At 40.6% G+C, this 18604-nt stretch overlaps 2 protein-coding genes across 7 annotated transcripts in view; both read right to left on the reverse strand.

Annotated features, from left to right (window-relative positions):
- Nr3c2 (nuclear receptor subfamily 3 group C member 2) overlaps positions 1 to 18604 on the reverse strand; it is a 333780-nt gene that overhangs the window by 202724 nt on the left and 112452 nt on the right. The gene's annotated exons all lie outside the window — the stretch shown is intronic.
- On the reverse strand, positions 1031 to 14509 carry LOC128103681 (60S ribosomal protein L32-like). The gene is made up of 2 exons (XM_052728248.1): positions 14366 to 14509; positions 1031 to 1465 (listed from the first exon to the last, which is right to left on the reverse strand). Exons 1-2 carry the CDS (start codon positions 14507 to 14509, stop codon positions 1031 to 1033), a joined length of 579 nt encoding a protein of 192 aa, XP_052584208.1.

Raw genomic sequence — 18604 nt, forward strand, 5'->3', positions numbered from 1 at the left:
ATGGGGGTATACAGTGTCCTTCATATAACTACAAAATATTTAATAAAATTGTCATTGATTGGGTTAATTAAAAGAACCAGAAGAGACACAGGTTCATGTCTAGGTGTCATAGGGACTGGAGTCTGGCACCTGCTGATGTCTGGAGACAAGAGGCCAGTCTATGTTTTCTAGAACATAATGAACATAAATATATACAAACACATTAGAAAACTGCAGTTTGAAATTTGTGCTTTTTTATTCTATGGGGAACAGTCCTAAAAATGGGAAAAAAAAAACTAACTGAAATATTCAGAAAAGCCACAGATCCTTGTCAGTCTATTTTTCACTTGAAACCCATAAGCACATAATGCTGATAGAGATATTCTAGAAAACCGCACCATCAACACTGACACTTGCCACAAGAATAAGGGAGAGCATCACCTTTATAACTACTGCATGCTGGGAAAGTAATATCTAAATAGAGAATAATAATGACATCAGCCTGCTAAACATTGTGTTTACAACCAAAATTATTTAACAATTATGCACTGAAAACTTATCCTATAAAATCCAGTAAATGATAACTATGTACCTGGTTGGAAGATGAGGGATTTTTATGAACAAGAATAGACTGGAAATCTTCCCATCATCCTTTTCAGTTTATGGACCTTCAAACAGGAATAGGGATTGTCCAAGCTCACACTGGCATAAGTTGAAAGGCCATGTATTAGCCTAAGTCATTTGGCTCCTTGTTTATCCCTTAACATCGTGACTCTAAAGCTCAGAGAATGTGGCTAATGAACATTCGATGACAATCCTCCTCTGATCTGGGTATGGCTCATCTCCCACTTGGAAGCCCAGCCCCAGTGTGGTAGTTTTAGAAGGTGGTAAAACCTTTAGGAGAGCGAGTCTCCTGAGCTTTCCTTCAGTGATATTGCCCTCAAAGGGATTAGGAAGCTCTTGTGTAGCATCCTTAGTTCTTGACAAAAGGTTCTTTTTTTCAGTTTTTGTGGTTTTATTTAAACATAAATAAAACACATACGTAAACCATCTACTCGTTTTCTTCGCTGCGAAGCCTGGCGTTGGGGTTGGTGACTCTGACGGCCAGCTGTGCTGCTCTTTCCACAATGGCTTTTCGGTTCTTGGAGGAAACGTTGTGAGCAATCTCAGCACAGTAAGATTTGTTACACAGCAGCACTTCCAGCTCCTTGACATTGTGGACCAGAAACTTCCGGAAGCCACTAGGCAGCATGTGCTTGGTTTTCTTGTTGCTCCCGTAACCAGTGTTAGGCATGAGGATCTGGCCCTTGAATCTTCTCCGCACCCTGTTGTCGATACCTCTGGGTTTCCACCAGTTTCGCTTCATTTTGACATATCGGTCTGACTGGTGCCGGATGAACTTCTTGGTCCTCTTTTTGACGATCTTGGGCTTCACCAGAGGCTGGAGGGCAGCCGTGATACCGCTAAACAGATGGCCGACAAATGTCTCTTATCATGAGCAAGCAGACCCCTGAGTGGCTCTCTAGCTTCCTATTTTACCCTATGACCTCTCTTCCCACCAAGATCGCATTCCCCACAGGCCTGCATCAGATCCTACACCAATGGGTTATTTCATTTTGAGTTTTTAGCCTTCAAAGCATTGAGAATTTTGTTATAGCAACAGATAACAGACTAATACAATACTTCACTTATCGTAGATATTAATATATTCATGGGAAAAAGAGATAAATGAGCAACAGATTACTCTCTCTCCAGGGAAGCTGTACAAGATAGAATAATAAAATGAGTCACAAGGCCTCAAAATGCTATTTTCCCCATTAATATAAACAAACAACACATGCTAATAAGAATATGAAAGCAGAAGAGAGGATTCAGGGTGGGAAGAAGGGAACTATTGGGAGGCAGGACAGGGGGATTATGAAGTTTGTCTTCACTGGCAACATGACAGGATATAGAGTCAATGTGGAAACACACCTTTGAGTCTTTCAGTGAAGTGTTTCTAGAAAGGTTTAACAGAGGCGTGAAGATCCACCTCGAATGTAGGTGACACCAGCCTGTGAGCTGGGGTTCCAGGATGAATAACTGGAGAAAGCAAGCTATCACCTCCATTCATCTCTCTCTCCTTCCTGAGAGACCATCTCCCTCAGCTTTCCTGCTGCTCCTAGATCAGTGCTGTTCCCTTGAGTTACTTTGGCCATGTAAAGAGAAGAGAAGCGAATCTAGATGGAGCAAACGAGAAGAGGAGCTGATACAGACAGAGGTAGGAAGGGATCACAGAGAAGAAAGTACACACACAAATGCCTTAGTGAGATCCATTACTCTGTTTGCTACTCTAAAAACAACTAAAAGAACATGTTACTAAAAATGAACGTAATTTTAAAATGGCATATAGAAAAGTACCTATAGAAAAGTACATTTTCCTCCTATTTGTCAAACTCTAGGGTTTTATAAATGCAAAGGAAACTACATGAAATGCCTTAATATTTTAAGTCACACGCTGAGCTTGGGTACCTTAAAATGTCAACAGATCTATGGTCCTGTCGGAGAGAAAGTGCCTCCTGTGTCCTTCTGAGGCCCTACACTTCTCAGTCTCTTTGCTTGGACTCCTTGTCACCCCATCTGGCTGCTCTGGGCTTTTACGACATTGGTGGCCTTATCCATCTCTATTCTTATTACTCTGCAGCTTGTCACTCTACATCAAATCTCTTCAGATTATTAAATCCCGCTGCCTACCCATCACATCCACTAATGTCTTAAATCTCTGACAAGCTCCTCCAAGTTACATTCCACAAACCTATGTCCTTCTCTACAGACCTGCAGCAATGTCTTCGGCTAGCTAATGGCTACTGTCATGCTCCAGCTACTCAAGAACAAGCCTTGGAGTCAACTCCTTTGCTCCAATGGGCAAATGCAGTCAAGCTTACCGTCATGGATGTGGCCACATCTTAGCACCACCACCTCTACCACCACTGTCTGAGTAGTCACCAGGTGAAATGCCACAATGGTGTACTAACAGGTTTCTGTGCCTCGGTCCTTGTACCCCAGAACCTCACAGCAGCCTCAACAATCTTGTTATATGTAATTCAGACATCACTCATTTGGAAAACTTGAAATCTTGGAACAAATAATCTAGTTCATACTAATGGCCCACGTGACAAGACCCTACTAATCACCTCACTGCTTATCTGACTATCCACTCACTTAACCAGATATATTGGCCTCCTGATGACTCTGGAATGTGTCAAGATACCTGCTTACAACAGTAGTACCTAGCCAAATGCTCATTCTGCTTGGATGGCTCTTCCTACAGATGTTGCAAATGCACTGGAACCTGGGCCCAGCCATCCACAGGTAAATACCTTCTTCTTTCACACACTCCTGACATGACTTTCGGCCTCACTGAAGGCCTGCAATGGGGCCCACCAACTGTGGACCAACATCCCCCCTCTTAAAACTGTGAGCCAAAGAAACACTTCTTTCTTCTAAGATTACCTCAGATAATTTATTTTAGTAACAGAAAGCTGACTAAAACACACACACCTTCTTTACCTCTTGGTGAAGACTGCTCAACTGTCAGCTTTTTTAAGTCCTCCACTGATTAACCAACCACCCCTTTAAAAGCAATATCTTGAGTGAACACACACATACACATACCTCTACCATATTCCATCATCACACATCACATACAACAGATACAGTCCAGCATGCACACATCATGTACACATGCTCCAGCATGCATACACACATAGATATAGACATATTTCAGCATGTACTCACATACATACTGAAATGGCATACTCCACATGTGTGCACTCTCCCCAACCCCCACACATACAAACCATTCATAATCCAGAATCACCAATGCCTATTTCCTATTTCTATTTCACTTTTGGTAATAAAAATTTAAAATGTGGTTACTTTCTTTAATGTGTGTTGCTGTGGGATGTTCTGTATGTCAAATGCTTTGCTCTGATTGGTTAATAAATAAAACACTGATTGGCCAGGAGCCAGGCAGGAGGAAGTATAGGCGGGACAAGGAGGAGAGAATTCTGGGAAGTGGAAGGCTGACTCAGAGAGACTACCAGCCGCCGCCATGACAAGCAGCATGTGAAGATGCCGGTAAGCCACAAGCCATGTGGCAAGGTATAGATTTATAGAAATGGGTTAATTTAAGATATAAGAACAGTTAGCAAGAAGCCTGGCACGGCCATACACTTTGTAATCAATATAAGTCTCTGTGTTTACTTGGTTGGGTCTGAGCGGCTGTGGGACTGATGAGTTACAGAGATTTGTCCTGACTGTGGGGCAGGCAGGAAAACTCTAGCTACAGTGTGTGTTTTACTTTCTTGTTTGTCTGATATTGGTGTAGTGAAAACAGCCTGTGTAAGCTCATAGAAGCCCACTCTTAAAATTTTCAGGCATTTTGCAAATTGCTCATTAATGTAATGCCACCATTACAAATATCTTCTATAAATCTCCAGTTAATTATCTATAACAACAATAGGCAATGCACATGTAAAAGACACACTTTCTTAATTATCACTTAATTGTTATGTGTGTCTATAACATCACAGATGCTTACTTCACCAGTGTCAGGGGCATGCTGTTAAGCTCTTCCCAACTTTGCATTCAGGAGCATCAAATCCGTAGCTTGAGATGGGGTGTAGTGGGAATATTTACACCGTGGAAACGAGCAAACACTAGAAAGTAGAGCTTTCTGTTCCCACAGAGTCAGGTGTTGAGCAGCAGAAACAGTCTCTGGCACCGCCCAGCTCTCCTGTGCTGCCTCTCAGAGCTGAGTACAGCAACCAACATTGAACTAGCACAAAAATATTCATGGGATGAAAAACGGATCTCTCCAAAAGTCACTTGCAGAAGTCTAATGAAAAGGTGCTGCAAAGCTGGATAACATTCTCATTTCAGAAAACACAGTTTTATGCAAAACTCTCCTTATTAAATAATGCCACATTAATTCAAATAAATGTTTCATAAAATGATGATTCAACTCAGCTACAGCTGGCGTCTATCCAAACAAATAATCAGACATTCTAAGTTGATACTTTCTTCCTTGAGAGTTCTGTTTAGTTTTACAGTTCAGCAAATTTGCAAAAGGCTTTGTATGTGTGTGTGTTGGAAAGCATATGCCTTTAACTAAAGATCAGTTGCACAATTAAATACTACTGCAGATAAAAATGCTTTTTTCTTATTTTGATAACAATTCACCTTTGAACTACTAGAAACTATAAGCACAGACAACAAATGCATCATTAACCCACAACAAATAAAATCAATGCCTTCTAAAAGCAAGAAATAGCAAGTGGTCTTCTTAATTACTTGTTTAAATGACCTGGGGATTTTATTTTATTTAATTTTTTTAACCAACTGAAGGGAATAAGCCATACACACTAAAATGAGATAAAACATGAGGGTTAATTTACTCATGATAGGAAACAGTTCAGCATTTAGAAACTTTTTGGGCTACAATCCAATGCCGTTTATCTTTTGAGCACAAAGCAGATTTCTTGAAATCCTTCAATACACACACACACAGAGTGGGGGGCAGAGAGAGAAAGAAAGAGGGAGGGAGGGAGGGAGGGAGGGAGGGAGGGAGAGAGAGAGAGGAGAACTGGTCCCTTTAAAAATAGTTGCTTACAAATTTAAGCCTGCTTCACTCTTCAAATTTTGATGTATGAAAGTACTTTTAAATTATCCACTGAATTTTATTTGTGAAGAAAAAACTGTACCTGCTATGGTCCTTCACAGATCTTGTACACAATTGCAAAATGCTTTCATTAATATTTTATAAAAGCTAAGGTAGCTAAAAAATTGTAAATTTAGCAAAAGTACAAATGTAGCAAATGCTGAAGTCTGAGGATAAAGCTATGTGGATGATGTTACTGGCCCTTCTTTAATCATGAAGAGACGGAATTCCACCAACTTATCCAAGTCTGCACAGATGAGTGGAAAGAACGCCCTCCAGAGTCTGACTGAACCGTCTGTCTGCTCTTTCCATAAACCTTTGAGATTCCGAATGGTTTCATTATCATGTTCCAAACTTGGTTTGCTCAGCAGTTTTCTCTGCCCTTACCTACTCCAGCGTGGCTTTCCCTATTCTTGTATCTCACACAACGATGGTAAACACAAACTTAAACATTATTCTCTCACTAAGTTTTACAGTAAAAACTAAGACTCCCCAAATCTTACAGTAAGCCTCTCTTGCAAGCTTGGGCTTTCCAGGTTTAAGGCAGCAGCTAAGGCATCTGTACTAAGCTGTGTCTTCCTAGGAGGAAGACAACAGGAGGGTGCCCTTTGCAGAAGTCCAGAGGATTCCAAGTTCTCTTTGAAAGGAAAGGCATATTTTAAAAAGATTTATATTTATTTTATTATTTGTGTGTGTGTGTGTGTGTGTGTGTGTGTGTGTGTGTGTGTGCACTCACATGTGTATAGGTTCCCACACAGCCCAGAAGAGGGCGTCAGATGCCCTGCAGCTGAGGTTTCAGGAAGTTATGAGCCACCTGACGTGGGCGCCGGGAATTGAACTCCCATCCCCTGTGAGATCAGCAAGCCCTCTCTCATCTGCTGAGTCATCTCTCAGACCTGAGGTCTATTTTCTTGTCAAAGCCTGAACATGGTGCTGTAATTCCAAGCCTGACCAAGGAGACCCAGAGTCAACTAAGAATGACTGCCCCAAAAGAAACAGCGAAGGACTGAGTGTATGTGGAAGGGAGCTCTCCAGAAGTAAGACCGACACATAGCTTGAGGTAGCCATGGAGAAACAGCAAGAGAGACAGGCACTCAGCTTACTACCACAAGTCACCAGAAATCAACACTTTCCAAGGCAAGGACGCATTTTTAGAGTGGTGATCACCTGGCCACTGTTTGTTCTGTGAAAATCCTGATTGTTCTTCCAGACCTTGCCTAAGATCTGAGGGTCTTTGTACTTAATAACCATTCAGTATCAATTGCAGGAGAGGTTTTGAGAAATTGCTATGCATACAGTTTTATGACTATTTTAACACAAGTGATCTGTGTAGAATATAATTTTATTTTCTATTTCTACTTCACAACTTATACAGCACTGAAAATTAAATACTTAAAGTCTTTAATAAAATATTATGAAACCACATGCCTGTCCATATTAAATGTGACCCTGGTGTTAATAACGATCACTCATGAAGTTTTATAATTTGCTAAGAGCCATAACTCCTGTGAAGTACTCAATCTCTGCATTTGTTCTGAAGTGAAACTAAATATCTGACCTTTAACAATGCAGCAGAATTCAAGGGCAGGGCTTCTTAAAATTTTCTGTCTTTATATTACCTCAAAATAAATTATCATAACACAATCACATCTTCACATCCAAGAAACATATATAATAACAACACAGGTAACTTCAATACAGCAAACACCATGAGAGTTTCACACCACGAAATGAAAATACGTGAAATGAAATCCCAACACCGAAGACACATTCTGCAGACGTTATACAATGAGTGACAATTGTGTACTTTGAATGTGCACTCTTGATTATCTGCAATCCAGGCAAATAGAAGTTTTAAATAACCAGTGTTTTGACAGTATCAAAGTTGCTATGAGAATTTATTTTTAAAGCCAGCTTTTGCAGTATGTCATGGGCCCAGAATAGTTTGGGCCAGCATGCCACCTCCTCCCACATGGAGGGCTCACTACTAGTCACTTTGATCTGCCAATTAGACACAACTTCCAATAGGGGCTTTCTAGGACTGACTGGACCCAGCCTTGGGTTACTTATTAATTCCATGGCAAACCACAGCCCTCCTGAAGCTGTCACCATCCCATGTCCACTTGTCATGCAAAATGGCCTGTGGTGTCATGTGCCAAGGTGTCCACCATGGTAAGTAGTTGTCTTAGTACTCCTGACCATTAAACTCCTGAATAAAACCTGAAGATATAAATAACCAATTCTGGCACACTCAGAGCCCGGGCTTCTGCCTACTGATGAGTAGTGCTGCTTCCCAAGGTGCTCTTGGTAAGGATGCTTTGTTTTTTATTGTTTTAGATTTTTTGACCACATAAACTATTTTACTTGACAAATGAACTTACAACAACAAAATAAAATTGTTTTGCTTAAACTAGCAATGTATGTCCCAGTCTAAGATCTTTAGTATGCTATTGGAAAACTAACTTACAAGAAAATCTCTAAGAATTTCAGAGCCCTCTGAGAGCAACTGTTACTTGCTAAAATGAACTTACATTTATAGTTATTGCATATACTTCAATCTACATCCTATGACAAAATCCCTCATGTTCATGAATAATGACAAAACTTGCTTTCTATCATGCTGAAAATAATGCAAATAAGACACAGCTTTAAGGATTCTTCTAGGGTTGTCATACATTACTAAAGGTAGCAGTCCATCAAGAAGTTGTAACAGTTTTAACCTAAGCACTAAATATTGGTGCATTCAATTTCATAAAACAATACTGGACATAAAAGGACAGAGGAGTGGACAGATATGGTAAGAATGGCTGATTTTTATACTCTTTGCAACTGACAGCATCCTGTCTGTACTCCTCCTACCAACTGACAGCATCCTGTCTGTACTCTTACCAACTGACAGCATCCTTCAATTCTCTTACCAACTGACAGCCATCCAGTCAAAAAGTCAACAAGAAAATTTCAGAATTAAACTGTACCATAAACCAAAATGGGACTTAACTGACATCAATAGATAAAAGAATACACATTCTATGGCAGCCCAGGGGATTCTTTCTAAAATATACCACATTTTAGGGGAGAAAGCAAGTCTTAGCAAATACAAAGAAAAATTGAAATAATTTCTTGTACCTTATCAGGTTGTAGAATAAATGGAGAATAAATAAATATCATAGAAACTACAGAAACCACACACAGATACTGATCAATACACTCTTGAATAGTCAGAAGCAGTTAAAGATATCAGGAAGGAATTTTAGAAACTCCAAGAATCATATGAATACTGAAGAACAATGCACAAGAATCTTTGGGATGCAGCAAGGCAGTTTTAAAAGGAAAGTTTGTAGCTATAAAGGCTTACATTATCAAACAGACAAACAACAACCACCAAGAAGATCTAAAATCAACAACACAATGATGTATCAAGATCTTAGGAAAAGAAGACCTCAAGCCCCAAACCAATAGAAAGAAAAAAAAATACTAAAGCTCATGGAAGAAATTAATAAAATAAAGAGTAAAAGAAAAATACAAAGAGTCCATGGAACAAAGGGTTGGCTCTTCAAAATGATATGACGGAAAAATTCTGAACTAAACTAACTGGAAAAAAGGAAACACTCGGTAAATAATAAAATCAGAGGTAAAGGGAGTTGTTAGAAAAGATGTCAATGAAACCCAAAGGATAATGTGGGAAAACCTATAATATAAAAATATGACAAATCTGGAAAAAATGCATAAATTTCTAGATATATATGACCTGCAAGAATGAAACAAACAAGATCTGCAACAGAGAAAAGCTCAAGATTAGACAGGTTCACTGCTAGACTCTACCAGATTTCCAGAGAAAGATGTCAACCAAATTATCCCATAAAATAGGAAAGGAAGAAATACCACCAGACTCACTTTAGGAAATAGTTTTATCCTGATACCAAAACAAGGTAAGGATACAACAAATGAAAGAAAATAATCAATTTCCTTGATGAACATGGATGCACAATAACATCTTTGCAAACTAAATGAACCACACAGTAGAAAGCTTACACACAGATGGGCATGCTGATCCCAGCACTCAGCGGGCAGTGGCAGAGGCAGGTGGATCTCTGCGAGTTTGAGGCCAGCCTGTACTACAAAGCAAGTTCCAGAACAGCCAGGGCTGTTTGTTATACAGATAAACTCTGTCTCTAAAAAACAAACAAACAAACAACAAAAAAAAATCACACACACCATGATCAAGTTGCTTTATTACAGGGATGTGAGGATGGTTCCACATACACAAATCAATAAAGGTAACAAACCATATAAACATGTATGATGTTTGAAGTCTTAGTTCGATAAGACATGAGAAAGTGAAAAAAAGGGACATAAATAGAAAAGACAAGGTCAAATTACCCCTATTTTGAAACAATGTAATCATACACTAGAAAAGTCATAGATGCAATAAAAAATTTAAGTGAAGTAACAGGATATAAATTCAACACACAAAAATCAGGAATTTTCTACATACAAATAATGAATTTGCTAAGAAATAAATCAGGAGAATAAATCATGCCAAAATATCAACAAACAATAATAAATCTAATCTGAAGCATAAAGCTAATTAAGGAGGTAAAAGACTTCTACAACAAAATCTTTACATTATGAAGAAGACATTAGAAGGGAGAAAACCTACCATGTTCATGGATCAGCAGAGTTAATGTTGTGAAAATGTTATATTACCAAAAGGGGAGATATGGATTCAATACAACACATATCAAAATATCAGCAACATTCTACACACAACTAAAAAAAAACCCCAAAACTAAAATTCCTTCAGAAGCAAACAACCCCCAAATAGCCAAAGGAATCCTAAAGCAGGAACACAGGACTGGAGACATCAAATACACTGCACAGCCACAGTATCAAGAACAACATGACACTCACCACAGGCATGCAGACCAAGAGAATGGAACAGAGGACATGAGGGTAAGCTCACATAGCTACAGCCACCTGAACTGTAACAACAGTGCCAGGAACGTGCACTGAGGGACAGAGGACTCCTCTAATGAACAGTGCTAGGAGAGCTGGATCCATGTGCAGGTGAACGAAGCTAGATCCCAGTTTCTTACTCTACAAAAACCAATTCCGAAGGAATCAAAGATCTTAACGTGAGACCTAAAACTTTAAAGTTACTAGAGAAAGACATAAGGAAAATATTTCAAGATATTATGGGCTGTGCTAGTTACTTTTGCTGCTATACTAAGACACCATGAATAAAAGTCTCTTGTGGAATAGAAATTACTTTGGCTTCCAGTTCCAGACAACTGCCCATTCATGTGTACTGTGGCACTAGTCACAGTAGCCAAGAGTCAGAGTTTGCGTAGATGCCCACTGACAAATGACACCGTCAACAAAATGTGGTGATACACACAACTGAGTTTTATTCAGCCATCAAGAAGATTCAAAGTATAACATCTGCAGGGCCTAGACAGGCTAGGAGATTATCACGGTACGCGAGTTAAACCAGACTCAGGAAGACAAATACCATGATTTACCTCAGCTCAGACTCTCTACTGAAAGAAGAGCTGCCTCACATCACTACATGTGATAGACTGGACCTTCAAACATAAACAGAAAGAAACTCCTCTTCAAGTTGCTTTGACAGTATGTGTTTCTCTCTCTCTCTCTCTCTCTCTCTCTCTCTCTCTCTCTCTCTCTCTCTCTCTCTCTCTCTCTCTTTTCTCTCTCTCTCTCTCTCCCTCCCTCCCTCCCTCCCTCCCTCCCCCCCTCACTTGCGTGCACATGTGGCACTTTTTCTTTATCCATCTATCTATCCATAGACATTTATTTCTATGTCTTGTCTATTGTGAATAATGCCACAACCTCAGTGGCCTCAGAGAATGCAGTGGTAGTTATCAAGGCCTAGAGGGCTGGAGAGATGTGTGCATGAGGGTTGGGGAGATGTGTGCATGAGGGTTGGGGAGGTGTGTGCATGAGGGTTGGGGAGATGTGTGCATGATGGTTGGGGAGGTGTGTGCATGAGGGTTGGGGAGATGTATGCATGAGGGTTGGGGGTATTTTCTCCATCTTCCTCCCCCCTCCCACCATGGGAAAAAACCTACCATGTTCATGGATCAAGAGTTAATGTTGTGAAAATGTTATATCACCTCCCTCCTCCCCTCTCCACACTTTATCCTTGTCTATCTCAAACCAGAGGCAACTTGTAGATGAGACTAGCACTAGGGCAGGGCACACAACTTTGAGAGACTGTGCACAAAATCTGAATGCTCTTCCTGACAGGGGGATTGTTGTTTCACACATGTGACTTTCATCTGTCACATGGGCTACCACTGTTCACTGAATCACGCCGTTGTCATTAAGGGTGATTATTAAAAACACACTCGATCTGCAACTTACAACTCAACTGCAGTAGGGGCTTCCAACAGCAAGGCCCCCAGACCTAGAACGGGGCGCAGTCTCATGTTTCATGACTAAAATTGTGTGTTTTCCAAAGAATATTTATGCGAAGCTTCAGGTTATCACTGGTAAGCATCTACCATGAGATAATGCTCCTGGAGCAAGGACCAAGCAACAGCTGACCCCGGCAAGTGGCCTACTGTTACCTAACAGTTTTCTGCTTTAGAATGTAAGTTGACTATCTTTAGCCACCTGGCCTATTCAAGTTTCTTCCTTCTTTGCTCCCTTTCCCCTCTCACCCTCCTTTCCTTGAGAGGTTTTGTTTATTGCTGTTGGATTTTGAGACATAGTTGCACTATGTAGTCCTGGCTAGCCTAGAACTGGCTATGTAGACAAGGGCTGTGGTTAAAACTGTGTGCCACTCTGTTCAGACAGGCTTGAAGGGTTGTTTTTGTTTGTTTTTTTAAACCTTCTCTTTCCTGCTTCCAAACCACCCAATGTACTCCCCACTTCGCTCTCTTCAAACTGATGGACTGTTGTTCTCTTTTAAAATAATTGTTGTTATCGTTGTTGTTGTTGTTATTGTTGTTGTTGGTGGTGGTGTGTGTGTATGTGTGTATTTCTAGCTACATAAGTACAACCTGCTCAGTTCATATCATGTTACTTGTATATACATGTTTTCAGAGCTGACCATTGGTATTAGATGACTCACCACCGTGCTCCTCCCTGGGGAAGACAATGACTTGGAGGATTCTGATACACACTCCTGCGATAACACAGGCTCTAAGAACACAGTACGAATGAGGACACACAGAGCTGATCTGTGCTGCTTCCCATCACTAAGATTATCAACTTTTCTCAATGCAAGTTCATGGTAGTGCCCAGGAATTCCATTCTCTAATGTCTTATGACTAAACAGAGCTTTTATATTTTAAAATTCTGTTTTCTTGGACTGGGGAGATGGCTTAGAAATTAAAAAAGTAAACCATTTCTTCAGGAGATCTGAGTTCAGTTCCCAGCACCCACATCCAGTAGCTCACAACCACCTGTCACTCCAGCTTCAGGGAAAGCTCCGTTCTGGCTCCTAAGGCACATGATCCCACATGTACATGCATACAAACAGACACACATACACAAAGACATGCATACATACACACAGAGACACACACACACGTACATACAGAGATACACACACCATTAAAAATAATAAAAAGTAAATCTTATAAAACATGCTTTATAAGTTAATAGAAAAGGAAAAAATAAGTGGAAACGTTCACAATATGATGAGTACTGAAGATGTATTTATGGAACATGAGCCTTAAATGCTCTTTACAATTGTACTATCTAAGTTCATCATAGGCATGTTTTTGTTTGATTGTTCAGTTACAGGTTTTCAGTTATTTCTATATAGAAATTACTAAATTAAACTGGTAAATATATGAGGTGGCTTAAGACATTAATCTTCTACAATCAGTGCAGCTCAATATGAGCATGAATATAAATGCCTTACTTCCTCAATTCTAAGTCATGATTAATGGATAATACATCTCAGTTTACTTGGAAAAAGAAACTTGCATGTGTGATCTAGTGACTGAAAGCAACCTCTGATTTTCCTTTGAAATAAGACTTATTTTTATTTTAAATTATGCACATGCATGCGTTTCTATATTATCTATGCACAGGTATCTGCTCAAGAAATCAGGTGCCCAGGGAGACAAGAACATGATGTTAAGTGCCCCGAGCTTGAACCCCTGGCAGTTGTGAACCATCCAGTGCCAAGCTGGGGACCGGCCATGGTTCTGCTGTAAGAGCAGAACACACTTTTTGCCTCTGAGACATCCTTCTCTTCAAGCATGCCATTATCTGAACTTTCCAGAAACAGAGAGGAGAAAAACAACAGTTATAAGTGAACCTCTGGCTACCCTAGCTGAGGACATGTGGATCTTGACCTATGTTCAATGTTGTTTTTGAGGTCAAAGCTGGACAACACTGAACCCATATATCAAGATCCATATATGTGTGGACATGCCTCCAAAGTCTTAAAAGTCCCTTGGAATAGGGAACACTGGGGAAAAATTGCTGCAGCTAAAATGTGTCTGCAGCCTGAAGTACCAAGGTCTAGAATGCACTTTCCCCACAGCCTGAAACCAACTGAGGGCATCAGGTGTTGGAGCTCTCGAGATCCATCTGCAGCAGCCTCCTTTAGTCTCTCCAAGCCTGCTCAGTCTCTACATCCTCAGGGATAGGTCTTCACAGCAGGAGATGTTAGCTAAGGCCTTGTCTAGGGACAGACACACATACTCGTGCACAGAGGCTGCAGGGCGCACTGCTGGCATTGGACACAGGGACACCAGCAAACTGGAACGAAACTGTTGGTCTCATCTCTTGGTGCAGACCCAGCGTGCTGCTGTTGCTCAATTCTGTGTCCTTTGTAATTGCCCGCATGCTGGCCGTGAGTCCACATCGGTGACTGACTGCCTCTCCATCCCTTCTCCAGGGGTGGGAGAGAATCTGGGTCTTAGCAGTTGTCTTTTCTTGCCTTGACACTGTGCCTCAGCCTGTCTTCTCCAGAGGCAACAGCGAGGCCCAGAAGCTCTGGGTATTGATTTCAGCCCTGGATTCCTGCCAGGGCTTTGCCATTTGGAGCCAAGGCTGCATTTGCTGTGGAACTGATGGAGACAGGAAAGGGGAGGCACCAGCTGGGGAGGGTTGACTCCTCCTGCTTCTTCTTTGCCTGCCACCACACAGATCTACTAGGCAGGAGTCACTAAAAGGTTCTGAACAGGAGACTATTTCCTATTGTGGAAGGAGGGAGTTGGAGTTGGAGGAGGAAGAATTGGTCTGGCAAGGTGTGCCCAAGAGCAAGAGACCTGCTCCCAACCTAGGCACTTCAGATTCTCTTTCCTGCAAGACGGACACATAATATATTTGAAAGGAACACTGAAGCCAGAGGCAAAGACTGGGCAGATTGTAGCAGCATCTACTCCCATCTTCTGCCAACATGCCAAGTAGCTCCTCCCCCAAACAAAAGAAAATAATAAACGAAGGCTAACAGTCAGACAAGTGCTTGCCTCGCTATTCACGGGCTATCTGGATAGCCAACATGGATTCTTAAATTGGTCTCCAAACCTGATCCTGGAAAGCATCATTAAGGTAGGGTTGCCTTAGTGTCTCAGTTCAACAAGGGGAGAGGCTCACTGCAGCAGGTTTCTCTTGCTGTTGGTGTAAACAACTGTAAATATCTGCTCTCATGGTTAATAAACAGTAGAGTACAGGTTCTAGGTCAAGAATCTGTGATTCTGAATGAACCATTACTTGGTTCACCACAGCCAACAACATACCATGTAGGTGACAGTCATTCTGTAAGAATATGTTGTCAGATGAAATCACAGCATCCCCGGTTTTTAAAGCACACCGCAATGCTCACACAGAGATAAAACTGCTGGACCACATTTCTCCTTAAAGGATGCACAACTGTATACCTAACTCTGGTATGCAGCTTTGCCCCATGTCCAACCACACTTCTGACAGATCTCTTGGTATTAAAATTTGCTTTTATTTTATTCCTTTTAAATCTCCATTTATAGAAAAATCAAATTCCAGACGTATTATGGAGTATAAAACGATATTTAGTGTGATAAAGGTCAATCAGAAACCGAAATTGCAAGTACTCTCAGGCCTGATAACCGCTCACCTAATGAAGAAAGTGGGTCTGCGTGTGTAGGGCTTGCAGTGAGCGGCGGAGCACAGCGCTTGGCATCCACGGCACCCACTTTGCAGGGCTGGCACAATCCTCCTGTACTAGGAACCAGTAAATATATTGAAATCTCTTTTCTTTTCCCTCCCACCCTTTTCAATTCCTCTGTCACACTCTGCTTCCCCTCTGATGTAATACAGTTCAGTCTTAGATATTCACACAGACTTATGTATATATGCACTCGTGCACACATGTGTCTAAATAATGTTATACGTGAACACTTCATTTTTCCTAGCACATTCACATTTCTAACTCCTAATTCTGTATGGAAATTCTAGAATGGAACACCCTCATTTTCCAAATCATTTAAAGAACAATTATGTTTTCTTTCATTTACACTGAGTAGGGTGACTCCTTCCTACTTCTTCTAAAGGTCATATCTATCTCCTTATTGGTACCAACTTCATTACTAAAGGGAATTATTGACTAAATGCTAATTATTTAAAGGGAAAGACAAAAAGGCCACCTCTTGTTTTCTTAATGCTCATCATATACCATATTATTCATATTAGATTTATATAGACTTGAGTCAGTAACTTCTGTAGAAAACTAGGCTCCTTTTGTACTCCAGGGAACAGATGGAAGTTCAGCTAACTTTGCCAAAGTGGTGGAAGCCAGACATGAATTCTGGCAGATTCTAGGGCAGGGACCCACCCAGTTAAACCCACTGTGTGGTTCTCTCAGGAACCATAATCCGTTAATTGTGAAAAGGTTAACTTTACTTACTTATTCAAATGGTTTTTCTCTCCTCACTCTTTGCCTGATGCATGATCACCTCTTGGCTAGTTCTGGCAACCCAGGTGGAAATCAAAAGTGGAAAGCTTCAGGAAATGCTGACTTGAGTGTCAGCTGACAGCAAGTGGCTGCTGACCTGTGAGTGTCTACAGTTAAGCTCCCATTATCCAGCAACTGCTTTGGCATTAATGTCAGTAGAAAAAAAAAATTCTTCTTAGCACCTATAAATGCCTTTTGTCTTCATAAAACTCACAAATATTAGCTGATTAATCCTAATGAAAACCTCCAGCATCTGCAAGGTCAAATTCATTCTCAACAGCATTTATAAGCAGACAGGCTGTTTCCCTAACTGATGAGGCCTCCGGCTCACTCATTATGAATTACTGCCTTAGATCCCCAAGGTCCATCCAAAGTCCTGATGGACTAGCAAGCTGGGCTTTATCATTGGACAGCCCAGTGTTTCAGAGAACTTTTCCTGGCTGTCCTGTTGCCCTGTGATTTTGCAACATCTCTGAAAACAGGGTTCTTTTAGTGATAAGCAGGGACAATCCAATACACCAATATACCTTTTTATCCCTGTTAATACTGTAATTTCTTTTTTCCAAACTTCTGCAGATTAAAAATGAGGAATAGGTCATTTTTAAACTAACACTTAGATAAGCATTACACACTCATGTTATTTTCCTGTTTGACTTCATATTTAAAAGTTCACACGTATCCAGGTGTGGTGGTACATCCTTTAACTCCAGCAGTCAGAAAGCTAACAAGGAGAATTCCAAGTTTGGGGCCAGCCTGGGATACATAGTGAGTGTGAGGCTACCCTAGTGGGACCATATTTCAAATAAGTAAGCTCATGTACATGATATACATATATTCTCCAAAACTGGTCAACAGGTCTAACACTACCTCTATTTATACTCTCTTGACAAGTGTGTGTATATGTATATGAAAGGTGGGGCTTTCTAATATCTTAAATATTCTCTTTGCAAGAAAAAAAAGAAGCAGGTGAGTCACTGAAGTGAGCAAAACTGAAGTGAGTATACAAAACAATTGTCCCAAACATGAACACAGATGTCACCAGGATGTAGGGAAATCCCCTGAGGGAGCCTAACTTTTCAGTACAGCAGGACACTAACAGAGGGACCAAGGTACTCCTGCCACCAAAAGAGCAGAACATGCTAACTATGAGCATACATATGAGACAGAGTTGCAGGAAGAAAGCTGCAAATATGATGTAAATACAAGATTTCAAACTAATAATTCAAACCTATTTTCTCCCATACTTGTCTAAAATTTCTGTGACTCCTAGGAAAAATGTCTAATCAATCAAAAGTTTAACTTTAGAAAGGGTAATGATATATCTTGTTAGTGAAAATAGAGTTATGCAAAGAGAGACGGTGTTGTCTACATGTTCTCATGTTCACATTCCAGCAATCGAGAACGAGAGATAAAATATACCCTCTCACAGAAGATTTCTGAACTGTCACATACAAAATGCCATCTCTGAATTGCTAAACAGTGGGTGGGGTGTGGCCATCCACTCCCATGTCCCCACCTTGGTACTCATTATTCCTCATAGCTCCATCTAATATAGAATGCAGGATGACTATCTACACATAAAAAGGGTGTGTGTATGTGCGCACGTGTGTGCGTGCGTGCGTGCGTGCATATAAACACCTTTACTTGATAAACTATCTCACTGGTCAGAATCTCCTATTCTTAGTAAAAGAACTGACTTTCAAACTAGGCAGTTACTGCCTACCTAATAGACAGTATTTCCAGACCACTAGGCTTCAGGATATGACCTATTCTAGCCAAGGAGATACAAGAATGATATCAAGAAACTACTAGACAGCCACTCAAAATCTAGTGACTAGAAAAATGGAAGGTTGGAGAGACTATGAACCTGTACGTCTAGCATGGCTACCCTAGGCAGCTTCTATCTATATTCTTTAACACAAAAGAATACTTATTTAAGTCATTTTTTGTCTGTGTAGCTACCAATAACACTAGGTGCTACAAAGTCCGAAGAAGCAAGACAGTATTGC

This window comes from Peromyscus californicus, unplaced genomic scaffold (genome assembly GCF_007827085.1).
Source record: "Peromyscus californicus insignis strain IS unplaced genomic scaffold, ASM782708v3 Scaffold_8__1_contigs__length_139910024, whole genome shotgun sequence".
In the NCBI taxonomy this organism is placed as follows: Eukaryota; Metazoa; Chordata; class Mammalia; order Rodentia; family Cricetidae; genus Peromyscus; species Peromyscus californicus.